At 37.6% G+C, this 23720-nt stretch overlaps 1 protein-coding gene across 4 annotated transcripts in view; it reads left to right on the top strand.

The window, feature by feature from the left end:
• si (sucrase-isomaltase) overlaps positions 1–23720 on the top strand; it is a 120332-nt gene that overhangs the window by 59625 nt on the left and 36987 nt on the right. For all 4 annotated transcript variants that reach the window (XM_057839545.1, XM_057839544.1, XM_057839543.1 and 1 more), the window contains exons 18-29: positions 564–712; positions 1513–1597; positions 7026–7082; positions 10403–10527; positions 11740–11828; positions 12247–12296; positions 12586–12777; positions 17866–18015; positions 18093–18299; positions 19817–19971; positions 20410–20578; positions 21772–21868. In XM_057839545.1, the coding sequence (XP_057695528.1) occupies positions 564–712; positions 1513–1597; positions 7026–7082; positions 10403–10527; positions 11740–11828; positions 12247–12296; positions 12586–12777; positions 17866–18015; positions 18093–18299; positions 19817–19971; positions 20410–20578; positions 21772–21868 (1525 nt within the window). The remainder of the gene's footprint in view (positions 1–563; positions 713–1512; positions 1598–7025; positions 7083–10402; positions 10528–11739; positions 11829–12246; positions 12297–12585; positions 12778–17865; positions 18016–18092; positions 18300–19816; positions 19972–20409; positions 20579–21771; positions 21869–23720) is intronic.

Here is a 23720-nt window from a genome sequence, read left to right as displayed (position 1 = left end):
AATGAAAGGGTGGCACGGCAAAAGAGTGGTCGAGTGGTTAGCAAGTCTGCTCACAGATCTGTATGTGTGTTTGTATTGACAATTTGGTCACAAGTACCGGATACATTTGCATCCCAGCGGAAAGAATCTTTTTTTAACAATTTGAAAAAAAAACACAAAACAATTTCATATTTTTGCTGTGTAGGCAGTACAGTATTTCCATATATCCAATATTTGGACAATGTTGCCAGAGTTTGGTTCAGTGTAGCACAGTGTGCTGCTCTGCTGTGCTTCCAGTTGTGTTATGTATAGCCATTTTCGCATCTACTTTACTTGGGGGAAAAAAACATGAAGGAAAAGGCTTTCCCAGAATGCTACAGTGTTTGGATTTCGGTTGTGTGAACATGACAGAGGGTAAATAAAAGATGAATGTGTAAATACACAATGCAATCTTTAAATGTGATACTTGTAGTGAGACTACAACACTGCTTTGCAAGTTCATATACTGTATATGTTTTCCCTCAAAAGGGGAAGTGAGGTTCTTGTTCACCAGCCCTAGTCCTACTAACTGATGTTGTCTACAGCCTCAGGATCCAGCCGCATATGGGGGTACTCTGTTGGAGAGCTCCAAACACTACCTGAGTATTCGTTACACACTGCTGCCGTACCTCTACACACTGTTCTTCAAAGCCAGCACCACAGGGGAGACTGTTGTGCGTCCCCTCATGCATGAGTAAGTCATTTTGAATAATGTGAGTCCCACAGCACAAGTGTAACTTCGAGGAAATCTAAGATAAAGTAAGCTCTTTATCCAGCACAATATGCGAATACATGTTAATTTATTCATTTATTTGTAAGTATAATTGCAGTCTATATATAACACTTCTTGTTTTATTTTCTAAAACATACTGTAACTTAGTACAGGCCAAATTTGATTAAATTTAAGGAAAAATCCATACTTTCCCGACACTTGACTAAAACCACATATTTTCATGTCTTAATATTGAGCATTCACAGAGAGAGATGTTACACAGAAGCATTTGATTTATCAAAATCAAGATTCATTATTTATTTAGAAAATTAACATTAACACACCTAATGTGTCCTCCGCATGCAGTGCCCTGTACAGTGAGCCACACACCACTTGTGGCACTTGTGTTCTCTGGGGCAGTCTGACCATAAAAAAAAGCAAACGACTACATTTACTATAAAAAATAAAATCCACTTTACCTTGACCTCTATGCTTGCTGCGGACAAAGTCCACTTAAAAATTAATGGCAAATGGCTACCTGTAATGTAAAGTAGCGGCTCATAGTCCAATAATTATGATATTTTAATTTGTTTTTGTACTGTACAGTCTAAAAATATTTGCATATTATTGTGTTACAGTATAAGCACACACATAGCCTACAAGGGTACACGGAAACAAATAAAACTTTTCGAATCCAAAATTTATTTCCGTAAAGATTTTTGACTCATTAAACTTATTAACATATTTAACTGATATTTTACCATTCACCCTTTGCTCCTAAGGTTTTATTCTGACGAGCAAACCTGGAAGCTGGATCGCCAGTTTCTCTGGGGGAAACACCTGCTCATCACACCTGTTCTGGACCCGGTTAGTCACCATTTAACAGAACTACTGACCTCTGGGGACACAAACATTTCAAATAGAACATTTTTAATGCATCATGTGTTATGCAGCTGGGATGACACCCGTCTGACACTCACAATCACACACTCACTCACACTGACCTCCACAGGGAAAACATGACATGGGATTTGCTTTGTTGCCCTCCACTCCTGTCATCCCTCTTTCTTCCTCTTTCATACCCTCTCTCATTTTTTTCAGCTCTAATGAGAGCGCTGACCTCATTACAAGCAGATTAGAAGTGTAGATGGAAGTGTGTGAGCGAGTGCGCGTAGTAATGTGCAAGTGCTAAGTTTCCAGTAGTACTGTGCTACACTGTACAGGCATCTGTATGTGCACATACAGCAATTGCAGTCATGTCAGAGTGGTCTGATTAACGAGCAGTTTAGCATGGCCCCTTGTGAATTATAGAATGGTGTTGTTCAATTGGTGTGATTGTGGAAAAGTTGGGAATACTTCAAACTAGGGTTGTTCTGATCATGTTTTTTTGCTCCCGATCCGATCCCGATCGTTTTAGTTTGAGTATCTGCCGATCCCGATATTTCCCGATCCGATTGCTTTTTTTTGCTCCCGATTCAATTCCAATCATTCCCGATAATTTTTCCCGATCATATACATTTTGACAATGCATTAAGAAAAAAATGAATAAAACTCGGACGAATATATACATTCAACATACAGTACATAAGTACTGTATTTGTTTATTATGACAATAAATCCTCAAGATGGCATTTACATTATTAACATTCTTTCTGTGAGAGGGATCCACGGATAGAAAGAATTGTAATTCTTAAAGGATAAATGTGACTTTGTATTTTGTGACTAAATATTGCCATCTAGTGTATTTGTTGAGCTTTCAGTAAATGATACTGTAGCCATTTAACTGTTAAGCCCAAATGCATGATGGGAAGTGCAACCATGACTGTGGGTTGTGACACCAATTGATATATATTCTCAGCGTTGAGAAATAACCAGGGGTGCACATAATTTTTTTGCCCAGGTTCTCAGAGGAGGACCTGGAGATGTGACTTGGTCCTCATTGAGCTTGAGAGCCGACCCGCCTAAATTTGATTATTAATTAATTAACTTTAATTAATTATATTAACAATTAATGCTTGATTAACATCAACTGGCACAACAAAATTGCCATTACTTTGAAGTGAAATGTAAAGAAATAAAAAGCACCAATTCAAAATAAAGGGCATTATGCGGCTCCCACATTAACTCCAAGCCTTTTTAAAAGTGGGATGTCCTCCTCATAAGACCTCATTGAATGTGCATGTTTAGCTTTGTAAAATGCAAGCAAAAACACGTTTGTCAGTGCATGTCATTACCTTTATTCCGCCCTATTCCGCCACTTGTCCATAGGGCGAGTGGGGTCCTGTTTGACATCAATAGTTTGCTTAATTGCCACATGCTCTCTGTTTTTTTCGTGCTTTTCAAAGTTTGGATGGCTGAAATTCTTTGACCCTACATAAAATGCGCTGCTCTTATCGGCGACATTGGGATTCTCAAGGCACATTTTGTACCGCATTTCCGTGCGAGCATCATTTGCTTCTAGCCACGGTACCTCCTGTAGCCACATTTCAGCAAAAGTCATTTTTTTCGGTAGCTCCAGTGACGTCTCTGTCGTCTGTCTGTCTTTTGACGGGGGTGGGGGAACACGGAAGTAATTACTCGGTGTGGCCTGCCTCTTCGACATTTTGAGAAGTTATTTTCTCGTGTCCGCCGCAAATACAGTGGTCAGCCATCGGTACGCAAAAGCGTATGGAAGCCGTTGAGGGCCAGCGCGTTTGTCTACGTCCAGTACGCATGCGCGCATGCGGACCACTTATGTGCACCCCTGGAAATAACATATGGTGTTAAGAAAAAGATCAACTACTACCTTTCTTCCCCACATTGCTTCCCACGATATTTTTAATTGTTGAGAGGGGGATTTTAAGGCATTAGCCAAATAAATAAAGGCTCCTAAGACTGCCTAAATTCACTCTACTCATTTTACACTGCTTTTTAGCTCTATATATAGGTAAAACGGCGCCTTTATAGATTGAACGCGACAATGCGTGAGTGGGTCGTGCGGTGCATGCGATAATTGCATTAAATATTTTAATGTGATTAATTTTTTAAAAATTAATTACCGCCGTTAACGCGATAAATTTGACAGTCCTACTTTAAGCCAAAACTAAAGACTCTGAATGAGTGTAAGACATTTTGTCTGTAACGTGAAATACAATTAGAAAACGATTTAATTAAAAAATATATATATATATTAAAAAAAAGGCATGTCCGATATTTTTTCCGATATTAAGTACCGATTCCGATACTTTGAAAATGACGTGATCGGATGCCGATCGATCGGGACATCTTTACTTCAAACTGTGTTTGAAGCTCTGTTTATTAAAAAAATAAAATAAAATCACAGAAGTGCATTACAACGGATACAAAGAAGAGGTTTGTAACAGCTAATGGAAACGAGGCAAATTTTCTACAGAGCTTTCTGAAAGGTCAATAATACAACAAATGTACGAAACAACCCCAATATTGGGGGAAACAGTCAAAGAACTCCATTGCCAACAATAATACTAATGCTTGGGGAGCAGTATCAAATTGGCAACAGTTTCCTCAATAATCCAGCTGCCTTTGTGAGCACTCCTAAAAAAGATTGATTCAAACTTCATGCAAAATACAATGTATCCCCCATGTGCTTTATTTTACAATTGAAGCCTTTTGATTCAAGGCTGTCCATTTACAAGTACCATAATTTCCACAAAATAAGGTGCACCTGGAAGTCTTAAATTTCTCAAAAGCCGACAGTGCGCCTTATAATCCGATGCGCCTCGTATATGGATCAATATTGGTTATTCATGGCATGACATTCCCAACCACTACTACTACTACTACTACTACTACCACTACTACTACTACTACTACTGCCACTGCACCTTATAATATGGCATGCCTTACACATGAAAACACTTTTAAAATAGGTAATTTATTGAAGGTGCGCCTAATAGTACAGAAAATACAGTACCTACATTACTGCCAACTAAATAAATAAATAATGCATGCATTCAGAGTGTAAGTCATGGTCCCATTTTCTTTGTTGATTGGAACAGACCTCACTAAGAAATCCTGATTCCTGAGGCAGCATAATTCGTAGCACATTGAAACATTAGCGGCCATTGGCCATTTAAAACTAGTTAATATCATCTACCTTCACGAAGTGTTTTCATGTGGACACTTGTCAGAGATGTTTTCATGTTTTGGCTATGAACAGTTGTTTTCTTAAGGTATTTAAAATATTATTCACAAGAGCCTTAAAGCGATAGACAACGCCCTGAGTATGTGCGTCTAAATCACAGGTTTCAAACCGATTCCAGAAAGGGCCAAGTGGGTGCAGGTTTGCTTTCCAACCAATGAAGAGGACACCTTTTCACCAATTAGATCTTTTACATGTGTAATCAGTTAAACTTTGTCAGGTGCTGCTTGTTTCAGCAGGAAGTTCATTGGTTAAACTCTCGGCACGGTATCGGTTGGAACAAAATCCAGCACCCACTTGGCCCTTTCTGGAATCGGTTTGACACCTGTGGTCTAAGAAATGCACAATTTGCAAACGTAATACTTTGTGCAATCTTCTTTCACATGAAGGTCATTTTTACTAGGTGCTGTCATTGCTTTAACTTTGATATTTTTACAAAAGCTGTTCATTTTATGCAACTGTGGCTTGGATTTTAATTGAGAGATGGTTTGCATCATTTTAGTTTAGTTTTTTTTTTTTTTTTTTTTTTTTTTTTTTTTTTTTTTTTTTCTTGTTTTTTTTTTTTATTTTAACTTTTTAAACACAACCATGGTGACCAAACCTAATGGTCGTTTCATTAGCAAGAGGTTCGAGAGATAGGAAACACATGCTTACAAAAATAGCAAATGGTGTTGGGCAATTCCCGAGTTATTCATTTATGCATCTCATTAAGCAGTCCTGGAAAATGTCTGCATGGTCACCGCAACTAAAAAAATTTAACTGTAATAGGCAGTGACAATGGCATGTGCATTGTCAAAAATTCCTCTCGTTTCTCTTTCTGCAAAGTGTCGTTATAATCAGCCAGTGTATTAGACCCCTCTCAGGGTAGTGCATTTTGGAAATGTATTAAGATCACTCAATAATTCATAATTCCAAGTACAATAGGTAGTGGTAAATTGCTGACAACAAAGTAATCAAAGTACATATTGCCGACTATTTTCTGTTAACATTACATTCTATCTTACATTGCTCTCCTTAACCTTAATCCACTGTCCTTCTTCATTCATCATTCTATCCAATTGCTTATTCAGTGCTCTAATGATGCTTGCGCTCCACCATTCAGTTCAGTAGCTGCACTAACCTTGATCTTTGTGGATAACAGGGTAGATCTATTGACTTGCTTCCCATCATCCCCTCTGGTCACCATCCATATCATCATTTGACCAATTTTTCACTTTTCTTTTTATTTCTTACTTACATCAAATGTTGGTTCCAAATTCATCTTGATTCTCCTTATCAGGCGCTGTCAATCATGCGAGTGATCCTTTTTCCATTTCATCCAGCATCTCTTTCACCTCGCTCATTTTCTGTGCTGCTTGCTTCCTCGCCAATACCGACTGATCAAAGTATCACATGCATATGAAGTTCTGAGCTACCTTTTGGTTTAAAAAGATTGCTTCGCTAATGTAGGCGTGGAAATGGACCTCATGCCCTATACCCCTGACTGACATCTGGCAGCAGTGCAAGTAGCAATACGAAGCCTTTCTTTTCTTTGGTACCTTTAGATTAAACCCAAAAAAACATGCTGCTAAAGAGATGACATGACATGCTTTTGATGGGCAGTCTGGCTTGGCAACACTGACATATTGTTATTAAAAATTTGGTCTTTTTGAGAAGGACCTGTGGCGCCTTCACTCAGTGTTCTCTGTGTTTATGTATGTGCTGTCTTCCTCCCTGTCAGAAAGAGCCATGATCTGACAATGCTATTAAAGGGCTGGTGCTCTTCTATTGATTGCTCTTGTCTGTCCGTCATCTCAAGCCATCAAAAATAGTCAACTGTTGTCACTGGATTTGGTCTTTCCCATCATGAGGTGCATGTGGGGTGTATACTGGACTATAAAAAGAAACTGTGTAGAAATGAAACTGTAAAATGTTTAAAATGAAAAAAAAAAAAAAAAAAATCTATAGTAAGTTGTTACTTATTGTGTTAATGTTTTTTTTTTTTTTTTAGAATACTTCTATCATCACACAATTTAAGATAACTTTAGCAGAGGGCCAGGAAGATTAAGATTAGGATTTTTTCTTTTCCTTTTTAATTCCATTTCACATTTAATTGAAATGTCTTAATGCATGACAATTATTGTCATTTTTTTGCAGGGTGTGATTATGTTGGAAACCTATATCCCGGATGCTTTGTGGTATGACTACGAGACGGTAAGAGTTTTTATTGTGGGATATATTTAATGTACAGTATTTCACCTTTTCCATAATGGAACTCCTGACCTTACATTTTAGGTTTTATTTTTGACATACTGTACATTTACTATGCTGTTATTTAACAATGGATAATTATAAAATATATTTTAATTGAAAAGTATGGCATTAAATGGGCTATTGTGTTTTCATGTATACATTAAATCTCAGAGACATGCATTTAACCCAAATATATCAATGACTGTTCACATTGCACTACCCTACAAAATTATAGGAAAAGTGAGGCCAACTCCGTAATATTTTCTGTAGGCTGAAAACATTTCTTTTTGACCTGAAGCTATGACACGACAATGGGTAATAACAATAATAATATTATTACGAATAATAGTAATTAGGGCTGCAGCTATCGAATATTTTAGTAATCGAGTAATCGACTGAAAATTCTATCGATTAATCGAGTAATCGGATGAAACAAATATATTTTTAGGTGAAGAGCAATTATAAATATACATGAGAAAACAAGACATTTCATCTAATCTTGAACCGTTTTCAGTCAATCAATGTCTTTATTTTCGATGTATATTGTTGAAAACAGCCAACAATTGCATCTCAGATATAACTAGAATTAAAAAAAAGACAAATTCACTGCTCTCATTAAAAAAAACCTTTAGATCTTATTAAAAAAATATACATATATATATATATATATATATATTTATATATATGTATATATATACACCTAAAAATGTCTTTTTTCCCACGTGTTTCAATTAAATTTCTTTTTGTGTCAAGCCATTTTTAAGTTCTCGTTAAGTTTTAAGTTAGTCTAAACTGTAAGTTTTTGCAGTGTTTAAAATAAATGTATGATACAGCTGTATTGGAGCACATTAGGGACCAGTGCTACTTGGTATTTTATCCAGCAATGACTATTAAGCTAAAATTGATAGTTAGCATTATTGAATTTTTATTTTACACCCTTATCACTCCACAAAGCTATGTTATGTTAAAGCCTGTATGTAAGACACGTTAGCCACGCATCGAAAGTGGTCATAATTAATAGAAACCTAACCCTCCGCAGGGCTAACGTTACGTGAGCTAGTGACTCAGACAGTAACGTTAATCTTATTTATTAGCGCTTAGCGCTCTTTATTAGCGCTTAGCGCATTACTGCTTTAAGATGGCGGCTGTTTATTAACGCTGCCCAGACGCGGCCGAGTCTGTCATTTTGCATCTAGTTCAACATACATGTGATCTCTATGAGACTCATCAGATGATACCTGCTACCAACTTAACATCATACGGGCTAGTTTTTAGCAATCTCGGCGTAGTTTGGAGCGGATGTCGGCTGCGGAAATGTTTTTTATATTTTTTTTATTGCTTCTTCCTCTACGTACGTGACGTCAGCGCGTTGTCCCGGATTAAAAGTAGTCCGAGCGAAACGTGATGCTTAGAGCTGTCAAAATAAACGATTACTCGAGGTGAATAAAATTACTCGGATCAATTTTTAAACTCGAGTTACTCGAGTTGCTCGAGTATTCTTTTCAGCTCTAATACTAATAGAAGATTAATGTTTCAGATTTGACTTTTATTTATTTCCATTGACATCATTAGTGGTTGCAGTTGTCCATATATACTGATCTGCATACTGGATAAATTAACCCTTGATTTAAAATAGAGGGCTCTCCAATTCTTTTTTTTGAACTTGAGTTAGTGACAAGAGTTAAATTTTCCTCCTTTCCTTAGTCTCCTTAATTGTGGGGATGCTGTGTCACAACAAAGTTCCATCGACACAACAGTTTGTGTGGGGAAAAAAAAAAGATAACAACACTATTTGCTCAAACCAACTGTATCTACAATCCCCAACTGGCTAGTTATCCTATCACCAAATTGGTGATGTTAGTCACATCAACAACACAAGTTGAGCCTTGGAAAGACCCGGTCACCTATTATGATCTAATTCAATTTAAAAACAAGTGATTTACAAATGTCATTAGAGAAAAAAATAGTATATTGTGATACAATAAATACGAGCTCCTTCAATGAGGAAGCGGGATTATGAATAAACTCAATTAGATTTTTTGCTGAATTAGTTTATTGTACAAGAATGTTTCAATTCTACAGGTGCAATCAAATGGTAAATGTAGTGCTCAAGAGAATGATTACAAGGAGGCTTATCTGTAATAGAGGCATTGGCACACACAATGAACACAGTATCACATGAAAGTCTATGCATGAAGTTCTTTGTCAGGGTGTGGGAGACAAGAGAGATAAGACAGAGCAAGACTAGAGACAAAGATAGAGTGAAAGCAGTGGCACAGATGAGCGCGGGGAGACCATCGCCTTTAGGGAGAGATAAAAGAGGTGTTGAGTCCCTCTGGGATCTTCGTTTCGACGTCGAACTGGTGATGTAAAGCGGTTGTTGATCTGATGGATGATTAGATTTTGTTTCTCATCGCTCGTCCCTTGTCCTAGTTTAGTAACTGGTGGTTATCTAGGTAGGTGGAGGAAGGAAACGGGCTACTGGTCTAGTGCAAGAAATATGGACTAACAGAGAATGTTTTTCACAAAGCCAGAATGTGAATTAAATGCAAGGTGCAAACACAGCGTGACATACTTTTCCCATTTCAACATTAGCAAAAAATTAAAGAAATTTGAGAAATAGGCTTGTGAAAGTTGGATTCATTTTAATTTTGTAGAACTTTTATGATTTAATTGTTGGAATTTTATCAACTCAGAAATAAAACAGAAAATATTATATTTCACAAATAAGCATTTTTTAATTTTCATCTTATCTGATTAGAATAATTAAGAAGACATTTATTTAAGTTAGGTACCTATGGACTTTATTAAAATATTTCTTACATGATATGTTCCATTGAATGGACAGGCTGCATTTAGGACAGCCAGATTAAAAAAAAAAAAATTGCTTGTAGGGATGTGCTAGCATTAGACCCACACACAGCCATAGCAATATACTGCATAAACTGGCACACACCTAAATGGGGAAAGTAGAGAACAAAGGAACACGATCATCATATATGAAGATGAGAGGACCTGCAATAGGATGGTGATTGAAAAACTTTTCAAATTATTTTGGCCTTCTATAAAGATTCACTTCCCAGGAGATCAGAAATTGAGTGTGCACTATTTGGGCTCAGTAGCAATGAATGAGAGGATCTCTGGAGGAATATCCAAAATATATTTTTTTAAACAAGGCCAGATTTGTATACAGAACGAATTACAAAGTGTACTGGTAGTATGAAGCCCCAGAGCTGCATGTAGATAAACTTTATAATGTATTATGTTGTCTTAATAATCAGATGAAACCATTATCGGAGCGCAGACAAAAGATTAAACTGCATCTACCAGGTGACAAGCTTGGTTTACACATAAGAGGCGGTGCAGTTCTCCCCACGCAGAAACCAGACGTCACCACCACATACAGGTATTGATGCACAAACACACTTTACACTGAACCAAAATCCCAGTGGTAGAATTGTGGGGACTGTTTGGGTAACCAAACCCAGTAAATGGGAAAGGGGCTATCATATAACAGCAAGGCCAGGTGAAACTTGGCACATTCAAGTAAATGAGATTGTCAGTGTCAGGAATAGCGATCAGGCAGCAAAGAGTAGGATGTCAACTTATCATTTATATGTGATTTTCATAATACTGTTTTGCCTTCCCTCCTTTTTTCCTTCGGTCACCACACCCCCTCCTCAAGGTGTGGTAAATATCTGGTAAATATAATTAAATAACGATAGCACCACTACATTTACAGGTAGCATTTGTGTTCAATGTATTCTTTGTTTGTTTATTCCTCTCGTCTTTTTACTTGATTTCTTTCTGTCCCCCTGAAACCCCTTCCTGCCCCTTGCTTTCTCCTAAAAAAAAATAAATAAATAAAACAATATGAATAACTACAGTGGGAGTTAATCAAATGTCCATGTTTCACATTAAAACTGTTCAGTCTATAAGGACACTGCGATTCCCAATTTTAGCATATGCAAAGCCAAAGCAACACACTCAGATTCCCATTCTCTGTGTCTAAGGAGCTGAATAGGATAGGTCAGGGGCATTCAACTCCAGTCCTCCTGGGCCCCTATCCAGCTTGTTTTTCATGTTTCCCTCCTTTAAAACACCTGAATCAAATGATCAGCTCATCAGCAAGCTCTGCAGGAGCCTGATAACAATCCTGATTATTTGAGTCAGGTGTGTTGAAGGAGGGAGACATGGAAGACAAGCTGGATAGGGGCTCTCGAGGACCGGAGTTGGATACCCATGAGATAGGTGAAAGAAAAAAAAAAAAAAGAGTGAGAACTTTGTTGGTGTGCTCAATGTTTACACTGTGGTTAGAGGAGGGGGAAAATGTACAATGCGTGATGTAGAGGCTTTGCTCCTGTGAGGTTTTTAAAAGTAGTCTTGCACAGCCACTATGGCATCTGTTACACTCAGGCTCCCAAAACCTCGCCCCCCCTTCGGGTCGCTGCACCAATGAAACAGGGTGGCGATGGACTGAGTTTGTTGCACCCAACATGGAATATGAACATTCACTGCCTCCAAGTTGCCTTTTAAAAGCCGAGCCAGATGTCCCAATGGATGATTCCATATTTACTGATGCATTTCAAAGTTGTTTCTCTCTTATTCTGGTCTATAGTCGACGCAACCCCATGGGTTTGATCATTGCTCTGGACGACCAAGGCCAGGCTGCAGGGGAGCTGTTCTGGGATGATGGAGATTCCCGAGGTAATGGTTCTTTGATTAGGTTTACGTTTATCCCAATACGATAGCAAACCACAAATCTACTTTACATTTTTTGCAGGCATTTTTGATTACTTGGAGCACATCAGTTCGTCATTTTATCTATGTTTTAATTATATTTAGTCCACTAAGTAATTTAGTGATCCCAATTTTTACAATACGAATTTAAAGGATAATGGTAATGTGTACTAATGGAAAGGACGATGACGATTTTTACTTTTTTTTAATGCATGTATACCATTAAGGATGCTTAACTTACAAACTGAAAATGCATATAGCAGAGCTGTTTAAACATTCCGCTCACACAGATGAACAAATGAAGGTCAGTTACTCAGTGTGACAGAACACCAGCTATATCAAATCACTGTGACAAATTCAAACATCTGTTCTCTATTTTTCACAGAGACGTTCAAAAAAGGCAACTACATCCTCTACAAATTCACTGTTATCTATGTGAGTCTCCCTTGCACAATTGTTTTGCTTTAAATCCAGCCATTACATCCTGTCTGATTTGGAATCAAGTTCAAAGTTTAAAAACAGCGAAGACATTTCTGGTACAGAAAGTGACTAAAGACTGATTCTACCTACTCTGCTCAAACTTTGTTTGATCCAAAATACATATTCATACACCCCCAAACCCCACACACAATGAACTAAAAAAATGATAAATAAGGTGACATTTTTTTATCCTATTGGATTTTTAAAAAATCCACCCGAAATTAATTATTAACTGTTTTATTAGGGGGTACTGACCATGCAGGTTATACATGCTGGCTACAGAGATCCAAACAACCTACATTTTGAGAACATCACAATCTTAGGGGTTCCACAACCTCCCTTGTCGGCCTCTGTGACACATGTTGGATCAGGATCGCATGGAAACTCTACAACCATGATTCCAGAATCCGGGATACACTATGATCGAACCAAAAAGGTACCGTTGATTATTATTCATCCACATTCACACACTTGCACAGTGTGTGACTGTGATATGGCGTAGCAAAATGAGTCTGAAGTCGCACAGAGATTCATAACATACAGATACCATACATTAGTATATTTTACAATATTCAAGATACAAATGAGAAGTGTTGATTTTAGTTTCTAATATTTGGTGTTAATTCTAGTAAATCTAATGTATCTTTGAATAGAAATGGATGGGATGAAAAGGTGGATGACTAACGATACTGGCCGTACCATTTCAAGGTTAACCACAAAGTGTGAGAAATTGTGACAATTTACGATGGGTAGTGTTTCTATAAAAAGAGACAAGTAAAGAATTATTAAGAGCAACAACCTTTTCATGTACGAAAGGGTTATGGGTTATAAGGCCATGAAACAAGTCTATAAAATGAGAAAAACATCTAGTGAACCAGTGCGTTGTATAGTTTCCATATACAGAAACTTGGTCTTTCATTTTTAGTTATACTCAAGGTTTTCAGGTCAGACGTTACTGTATATTTATCACATTTTACATTAATTCCTCGATGTTTGGACACAAGTGCTCTGCACGCTTACATTTTTCAAAATCAATATTTTTATATTTCTTGTTGGACTCAGTCAGGCTCCTATATATTCATTATTAGTTAAATAGAGCTTGCCTTAATTATACATTACAATGGGAGTCACTGCTGGGTAGGGATGGGAATTGAAACGATTTTTACGATTCCGATTCCATTATTGATATTGCTTAACGATTCAGTTCTTTATCGATTCTCTTATCGATTCTAATTTGGCGAAAAAGAAGCACAAACGTTTTGATTGGCATCGAATTTGTTTAATCAGAAGTCACAACCTTACAAACTCACAAGGAGGTCAAAAGAGGCCCAAAGCCTCATAGTTAACTGTGGCAATAAGTGACAAATACACGAGAACGTGTAACATTTTACTGAAACATTTTTCTAATAGAAATAAAAAATATTGGTATATATTGGCATATAGGTCATTGTTCTGCCTTTGGCAATATGTGTTAAGCAGGGGTCCCCAAACTTTTTCCTGTGAGGGCCACATAACTTTTACCTTCTCTGATGAGGGGCCAGGGTCAGTTTGTAACAGAAAAGGTGTGACGATTTGCAGGAGTGCCTAAATGTAAAAAATTATTGTTTTTCAGAAAGCCACAATCAAATAACCCTTTCTGGATTCTTCATGGAACAAAAGTAAATAATATAATATAATATAATATAATATAATATAATATAATATAATATAATATAATATAATATAATATAATATAATATAATATAATATAATATAATATAATAATAACACTATTAATTAAATAGATAATAACCAAATAACCCTCTCTGGGTTCTTCACAGAATAAAGCTAGGAAATATATAACACTATTGGAAAAAAAAATTTTTCAGGGGGCCGAACCAAATGTGGAGGTGGGCCGAGTCTGGCCCGCGGGCCGTAGTTCGGGGACATTACACTTTATTTTATTATTTACCATTATATTAAAATGCATGCCTTTTAGTTTTTATGGTGCTTTCACACTCATGTGGGGGCGCCCTTGTGCTTCCTCACGCGAAGAAGAACGCGCTCACCTGAAGAAGAGTGCGCTTACACGCGAAGAAGAAGTGCGGCTACAAAGCATCCAAGTGAATGAGCGAGTTAGTGAGAGAGGGAAACACTGCTACGAGCCTACGTTCTTTGGTAATGTTTGTAAACTATCTAGAGGCAACGCCTGTATGTATCATCTTTTGTGTTGTTGTTGTGTGTTTCCACTCACGATCGGACACTTGAATCCAGTTGTGCAGTGGTTTGAATGATCTGCTAATGCTAGCGAAAGCATGCTAACTGTTTGTTATTGTTGTATGTATTGTTGTTGTATCATAGCTGATTTACGTTGATGCAAACCTGTTTGTTATTGGGGACGAAATTGATTTCTTTCATTTCTATTTTTAGTTTCACTCTTCAAGTGATGGTTGAATAAAGTCAGCAAATTATACAAACGTCTTCTGCATCATCATTTGGGAGCTATATAGCCAGTACTGAGCCTTAGCGTCTCGGTGAGGACAGTGCAGTTGTATTCCCTCCCGATCTCCACCTTGCAATGACTGCAAGTCGCTTTGTTGTAATTTTTCCTCGTGAAGTGAATACACACTTTCGAGCGTTTGAACCTACGTGCTGTCATTGTTATGTTTACGACTGCAATGCTCGTGCTAAACCATCGTAGCCTTTCATTTTCACCCTCTTTCCTGGTGAAGTGTAGCCAAACTTTGGAGCGAGTGGTTCTTGGCGCCATGCTAGTTTGATGCGTCTGGACAACAAGACACGTCACGACGCAATACGCGTCTTTAGGATTTGTTAAAGGGATCATTAAGGCTTTTTCATTGTGATGTCGAGGCCTCGAAACACTAGGAACCGGTTCGGAATTGGAATCGGATTTCGATTCCCATCCCTATTGCTGGATGATTCATTTTATCTGTATTGATGTCTATTCATGTTGTTTTATTATTTTTTGTTTTTTAACCATGCAACTTTTGTATAAGTCTGTTCTTTTTATTTAGTCTTTCTCTCCAGCCCCTTGCTTTAAATTTTGAGTCACACCTTCAAAGTATTTCCCAGTTGAATTCCTTTTATGGTTGTAAGTTTTCAATCAACTGTTGTTGTTGTATTATTATTATTTTTTAATAATAGAAGTTTGACTTAAAAAAAAAAAAAAAATGTGAACATCCTTAATGTTTACCCAACAGATCAACAAGCTTTAGGCTGGTCCTGTGACTCTAGCTCCCCCAAGACTTGCTGTGACTCACAGTTCCCAACAGAGGCTACTGAAGCTTTGAATATTAACAGATGTGTCTTAATTGGTAGCTAAACAACATCAAGCACATCAGTTAGCCAGTCTCTAGGAAGCTTATCTGTACAAAGCTTTGCCATGCAGGAGTTCTCAGTGGTTGTAGTGTATATGAAACAAAATAAATCAATTGCACAGAGGCTACATAACAGGAAATTTAATATTTATTTTAATCAGGCTAATTGTTGCTAGCAATAGGATCCGATGATAATTGCCCCATGAACGTTTCGCCAGTCTAAACCATGCACTAGACCAGGGGTAGGAAAACTGGTCCTCAGGGGCCGTAGTGGTTCCTGGTCTTTGTTCCAACTAATCCAGCACAGACAGTTTAACCTATGAGGTTTCTGCTGAAACAAGAATCAGCTGACTGCCATCAACTTGCGCTTGCAAGACATCCTCTTAATGGGTTGGAACCGAAACCCGCACCAGCTGCAGCCCTTTGCGGAATATTTTGCACACCCCTAAACGAGACTGTTTGGATGACAAACGTGAAGCTATTATCACTGGCCCTTTGGAAAGAGAGCCCAGAGGAACATGAGGTCGCACACAAAAAGAAATTACTTTAAAATAATCATTATTTAAGATTATTATTCGTACTATGGCAATCTGCAAAGGATGGATCAAGGCAATTGGACCGTTATTTATTGAAGACATATCACCTTCATTTCTAATTTTAAGGTGTAGAGTGACTCTATTCGTGCCTCTGCGTGTGTGATTCCTGAGGGGTTGGGGGCCAATAGGGTGTTGTTGCTTTTGCTTGGTGTTACTGGTGGAACGAACATCCTGTCTACCTATCAGTTACTCACTCGTATTATGGCAAAACAGCTCTTCAGGGCCATTCTTTCCATTGAATAAGGCGACCTCCCTAATTGTGGGTATCCAAACTGTGTCCATTGGAAATTCATTAAAAAGGAAGAGACACTACTACTGAGCCCTCAAGAGAGAAACAGGAGACATAATGAGATGGTCGCCGACAGGGATGGTTTGTCTGAAAATCTGATTTTACCAAACATAGCACATACTAATGCATTTCCAACACATCAAACTCAGCAATATTCATTGCAGTGGGTAGTGACTTCCACATCAGCGGGAGCAAGCAACTGCCTCACTAAGGCATTTAGCCATTTATAGAATTACCTTTTTGCATCTGAAGAAGTGACATTCATTTGAGGAATCTTGCTTGCTATCAAGTTTGACGTTCTATGTTTACACCAGCCTGTTTAATCATGTGGCGTCTTTAAAGCACTGTTAAAAATTAAGTATTTGACATAGCCATCAACATGACTCCAACACGCGTTTTTTAATCTCTCTCAGTTTTTATTCGGCACAGATTGACCACGGAAAACCAGAGCTGTGACCTTTTAGTTACATCATAGGAAATATGTTTTCTCCAATAGAGTGCACTCATGCTCTCTAGACAAATAATGCTTAATTTCTGAAGATTTTGTTCTCTTGCCGGAATTCAGTGTTATGTCTTTTTTTTTTTTTTTTTTTTTTTTTTTTCTTTGGCTTAATGTGGTTATGTAATATGTTATAGTACAGCATATTAATAACTGGTTATATGGATAACTTTGTACAGAGAAAAAAATACCATTGTTTGATAAAAAAAAAAAAAAAACAAATACAAAAAAATTAAACACCATAAGCAATTACTCACAATGCTCTTCATCACATGAGTATTCTTTTCACGAAATACTTTTTTACTTGAACATTTTCGGATAGGTACTTTTGCTTGAGAAATGTTATTTATTGCTTTTACATGAGTATTATTATTTTGAAGGAACAATACTCTTACTTGAGTAAAACGTTTGGCTACTCTGCCCACCTCTGGTCCTGACATTTCTCCCCCAAGGACTCTCTCATTCCAAAGAAAAAGTGTCACCTTTTTTGCCTCAAGGCTAGTGAATTACTGAATCCCCCCCACTTCACCGGTGCATGCTGGCCACTGCAGGGTAACAAGGATGCCGGCAAACGGGGAAACGACTGGGGCCAGAGAGCAAGAGAAGCCCACTGTGAGATGGAGGTTTTATATGTAAACATTAAATATGTAGCCACATGGCAGAGTCAAGAAAAAATGACAGACTAAAATAACTTGAAAAAGGTTATCTGCTTAGGCTATATTGTTTATGACTGTGTTTGAAAGCCAGACTAAGCATCAATTCAATCGCAGGGAGAATGACATACTTTTGCACCGTATTACTTGTAATTCCAACTCAAATGCAGGTTTTGTTCCTGCAACACCTGTCGTTAACTCTGGGGGAGACGTACCTCGTGCGGTGGGAGGAGGTGAAAGAGGAGTACCTGCGCTTTGACTGCCACCCCGAGGAGCATGCAGATGAGGCAAAGTGCAAGGCCCGAGGCTGCATCTGGAAGGTGACTGGAAGACGTCATGTAAAACTCAGATTAAATTCTTAATTTAATTAATTTTTCTCTTCCAATATCCCAATTAGGAAAGCAACATTGAACGCGTTCCCTGGTGTTTTTATCCACAAGACCATGGATATCGTGTGCGACTAAATGAGCACACTTTGTCTGGCATTTGGCTTGACATCACACGGAATAAAAATTCCCTGAGTAGCGGCCGCACTGAGTCATCTGACATTGACAACCTCCATGTTCAGATCACTTACCATAGCAATACAATGCTGCAGTTCAAGGTCAGTCTGTTTGTTCATTCGCCACGGCACCTGCACTATATATTTTACCAATTTGAATTTTAAGTTAAAGAGGCCATATGTAAAAAATTCACTTCACGTATTCATGAATGGCCCTAATATTTTAATAGATATAAAAGAAATACTGTATGTGTTTTGCAAATACTTCTAACGCCGTTCTCAATGGTAAAGCCTAGATTTCCCCATTGTAAGAGTAGATTGTCAGACCATGCAAATTGTTACTGTTTTTATTACAGACGTCCCTGCCGCCACCATTCTGCCAATTATGAGGTCCAGGTTGCCAGAGCTCAATAATCTAAGGCTATTTAACTTGCACAACTTTTACAGTCTGAATTAACGATGTTATCTACCAATATAGCGAAGAAAGAAAAAAAAAGAAAAAAAAATCTGAAATAAGGCAAGTGTAGCCCGCAAACAGTTTGCTGAAGACATGTCAACAAAGCACATGGATTACTGGAACCATGTCCTATGGTCTGATGAGACGGGCGGGCTTTCTTGTGTACCGTCTTCAGAAGAGGCTTCCTCCTGGGGTGACAGCCATGCACACCAATTTGATGTAGAGTGCGGCGTATGGTCTGAGCACTAACAGGCTGACCCCCACCTCTTCAATCCCTGCAGCAATGCTGACAGCACTTCTGTCACATGACATTTTGGAGGGAAAATGACAAGCAGTACTCAATTTCGACATTTAGGGATGTACGTAGTTTCTAAGGGATGTTCTCACTTTTGTTGCCGGGGTTTAGATATTAATGGCTATATTTTGAGTTATTTTGAGGGAAAAAGAAATTAACTCCATTATATAAGCTGCACACAGACTACTTTTCATTGTGTCAAAGTGTCATTTTGTCAGTTTTGTCCCATGAAAAGATATACTTAAATATTTGCAGAAATGAGAGGGGTGTACTCACTTTTGTGATACTCTGTACATACTGTAAATCTTTCCTGATTGAAATGCTGCAATTGTATGATAACACAACTTAACCCTTTGAGCGGCAAAGTCGCAGAATTATGACCAAAAAATTGCCAAAAGCCAAAGGTGCAAATATGGTGCCTCATGTAATTTCCTCTTTTGCACCAAGAGATGACAGATGTCTGCCATCATTAATTCTCCATTGCAAAGAGTTTATTTGGCAACCCAAAGGGAAAGGGGATGGTGTCCTGTTCAATATTTTGATCCCGGTTACAGCATTTTGCAATTATTACCTATAATTACTTTGCATTAATTTTTCCCCACCAATCTTTCTTATGGCTCCTTCAACACAGCTGAGTAAAATGACCCACGATAGTTGCATTAAACTTCTTGGTTTCCTCAAGATGTTGCATTAATGAACTACAACAGCATTTGTCTCAATTAAATAATTTTTATCATACTGTATACATGTAGTGCTATACTATGGAAAATCACGTAATAGCACAATGCTCTGTATTGATTTTTTTTTTTTTTTCTATCAGTGCTACTATCATGTGTTCACCACATATACTATGTAACTTCTGTCCAGATCTGGGACCCAAACACAGATCGTTATGAGGTTCCAGTTCCGCTCTCTATACCACCTGTTCCTGCAATTGATGAAGAGGGGAGACTTTACAAGGTTCTTTATACAACTAATCCATTTGGCATCCAGGTCATACGGAAAAGCACAGGAACCAAAATGTGAGTGCACATGTTAAAAATGTTTCATTCTGATTTGTTCAATGAATTTAACTTGGTTTTATCAATCATTTACTGTTTGGAACAATACTGATCTGCATTTTTGCCATTAACCCTCTATTTTATCTGTTTCTGAGAAATACAAATTGATGTCATTGTCACATGAATTCCAATTTAGGGTTAGTGCACTGTTCATAAAACAGTCACATTTAATATATGCGATGTTAGATTTAAATCTACATGAGAACGTGGTCGAGATGAGAACCACAGTCGAGTTAGATGGCAAAATGATGCGATTTGGGTCCCTTCAAGCTGCGGTCTAAATATTATTTTTGTGTAACTCAAAGTACACACATACTTTGTGATTAACAGTATTGTTTGTGTTTCCCTTTTGCAATAATACCCAGTGATTGACTCTAAGGCTTTATCACTTTTTCTCAGTTGGGACTCATCAGCGCCAGGTTTTACTTTCTCAGATATGTTCATTCAAGTATCGACATTTTTGTCATCCAAGTACATCTACGGCTTTGGTGAGACAGAACATTTAACATATAGACATGACTTGAACTACCACACCTGGGGTATGTTCTCCAAAGACCAACCTCCTGGTGTAAGTATCACACTGAAACACACATGAACTAGTGCACACACACAAAGATTTTTTTTGTACACACTTCAAGTTGAATGATGCTATTTTCAAGCTGCTAGCAAGATTTGCATGTACCAGGCACACCGAGAGTGTCTGAGAGTGCCAATGAAAAACTGATTGACAACATCTCTTGATCATGCCTTATATCTCTATATTCTCTGATTGGCAAGCAGTCCTCTTACTGAGTCGGTTTTTGAGTAAACATGAAAATAAACATATGGCATATAATGGGTCAAGAGAGGGACGGTTTATCAAATAATCTTGCATGACAAGTTAATCTTTATTGGATTTGTATGTTGAAAACACAATGAATTAATTTATCTGTTACAGCCTATAGGTGTCACAGTTCTTTTGATTTAAAAATTGTTAAAAATAAAACCATGGGGGCGGGGGGAGTACCGCACTTTTTTCTGGATGCAAGAAAGCTATTCTCGATGTACAATATAGTCTATATCCATTTTATCAGCACAAGCTAAACATTTTCAATGAGTAGCTAAGTGTAAGTGTGAAGACTTATGGTTTTTAAGCTCGCAAAAGGCTATTTATCATCCCCAATCATGGAAGTATTATACAGATGTACATAGACATCAACAAATAGGTTAATAGAGGCCATTGTTTAGGGATTGGAAATAAAGTATTTTCTCCGCATCATTTTCGATCTAAGATAGCTCTAACCATATCCATTTGATACCAATGTGGCTGTGTCAACACAAGTATTTTACAGTGATTGTAGAAGTCTCTTAACTACAACAATCCCTTTACCCTTCTTCTTGAGTTATGTCAAACAGATAGTAAGGCAGTGGACACATACATATCCCATGCAAATACACGCCCACCCACACACAGACTTTTAACAGTTCCTTAGGTACCAGTAGAGTAAGAGGCTGATGAAGTCTGACATGCCCGTGAGCTTTTGTCATGGATGTTGACATCTCAAAGTGGCAGATTTCCCATCTCTACCACTTCACTGTGTCCCCCGTTGCCCATTCAGTCTTGTTTCATATTCTCATTGTAATGTTCAATTAGGTATGCAACTCCCAAAGTAATGCTTTAATAAAACTTTACAAAAAGGATCTTACACATTACAAGCATACAAACAACATACTGTAGCACATAAAAAGTCCTTAACTTGACTTGTCTCCTCTTGTTTACAGTACAAGATGAACTGCTATGGAGTCCACCCATTCTATATGGGCCTTGAGGATACTAATGATGCTCATGGTGTATTGTTGCTTAACAGCAATGCAATGGGTGAGACAAAATCAAAATGTGCACACACGCACGCACCCCCCTGAACCCCACGCACACATGTTTAATGAAACACAATGTCAGCATAAGCCATGACATGGATGTAGTGGGCACTTACTGTAAGTATTAATATTAATGGAATATTTTACAGTGCATGACAGGAAGTCTTCTAAAAGCCTCCTCCAACTCAATGAGTGCTGTTTGATTTTTTATTTTTTTTCCACATTATAATTCATGCACTGATACCATATCAGTAAACTGCAACATGCATCACCTTACTGCAGTTAAAAACAAACATGCAGTTACCGTATTTTTCGGACTATAAGTCGCAGTTTTTTCATAGTTTGGCTGGGGGTGCGACTTATACTCAGGAGCGACTTATATGTGAAATTATTAACACATTTTTATATCATTTCACATGTTAATTTGGTGTTTTGGAGTGACACTGATGGTTTGCTAAACTTGTTAGCATGTTCTTGATGCTATAGTTATCTGAGTAACTCTTAATAGCTATGTTACGTTAACATACTGGCCACATTCGCATTTTGTTGTTCATGCATCATGTAACCCTTATCATACTGTACACTTATTCAGCATGTTGTTCAATATTGTATTTTAACTCATTCACTCCCAGCCATTTTCACCGGAGCAAGGCCCTTCGCTCCCGGCCATTTTACTGGATTTTGACTGATTTTGCACGGCCCACAAAAAAATTCTGTTCTACTGCTATATAAACATGGAACCCACCAAAAGAAAGATTAGACTCTCTTCTTTCAGCAGAAAAAAAAAGTAAGTTCATATGTGTTTCCATTCTTTAGAAATCAGCATTGGAAAATAGCTTAGTTTGAGCATTTTTCCAATTTCTGATGAAAAAACGGAGAAAATGAGCTTTTTGTAAACGCAAAAATTTCAAACATAATTTTGACTTTAACACGCCTATTTTTTGCTTCAGTGACATCCCAAACATCTGAATAATGTTTTCCTTTTACAAAATAACATGAACAACCAGCCAAATAGAGCTTTTGATAGCAAAGTAACAATTTATTCACACTTACCTAACTGAGAGATGACGTTTGGTGGCTGCGACAGCCAAATGCTAACTTCCCTAATAAAGTTGTACTGTTTGAATTGGGTTGTGGGGTTTTAACAAATGCGCTACTGCCCTCCAGTGGCCAGTTTTATTGCTTTAAAATGGGTTTTGAGGCTTGTTTTTTGTTTCGGCGATAGATCGGAAGCTCTAGATGCTTCTTGTACAAAAAAACGCAAAAGACACATAAATACGTTTGTGGGACAGTTAAGCATTTAAAAATAGAACGTCTTTATACGTTTCTGGGAGCAAATGAGTTAATTCAAATTGCCTTTCAAGATGAAATATCCGTTCTATGTGCTGGATTTTATCAAGTAAATTTCCCCCAAAAATGCGACTTATACTCCAGTGCGACTTATATATGTTTTTTTTCCTCTTCATTGGGCATTTTTTGGCTGGTGCGACTTATACTTAGGTGCGACTTATAGTCCGAAAAATACGGTATATTCATCATACACAGTTGGACAGATTCATAGATCAGTCTTAAATGTAAGTTGTGCAAGCATTAGCCAATTAATATAAGTAATCATTCCTCTTTCATGCATTCTTACGATTTATCACCCTAACTCCTCACATGGACAAAGTTACATGAAAAAAAATCACATTTATGCATTATTATTCATTCATCTTCCGTTCCTCAAATAATGTTTGCGGGTGAATTTTATTTACTGATTAGTTTTAACTTATATGATAATTATTATACCATTAGCATGTTTGCAATACAACCAAAGGTTTAGAGTTGTTCTCCCAAGGTAGCGGTAGTGTGAT

Source organism: Corythoichthys intestinalis, chromosome 6 (genome assembly GCF_030265065.1).
Source record: "Corythoichthys intestinalis isolate RoL2023-P3 chromosome 6, ASM3026506v1, whole genome shotgun sequence".
Lineage (NCBI taxonomy): Eukaryota > Metazoa > Chordata > Actinopteri > Syngnathiformes > Syngnathidae > Corythoichthys > Corythoichthys intestinalis.
The sequence above is the reverse complement of the archived record's forward strand: the minus strand, read 5'-3'. Positions and strand labels throughout refer to the sequence as shown.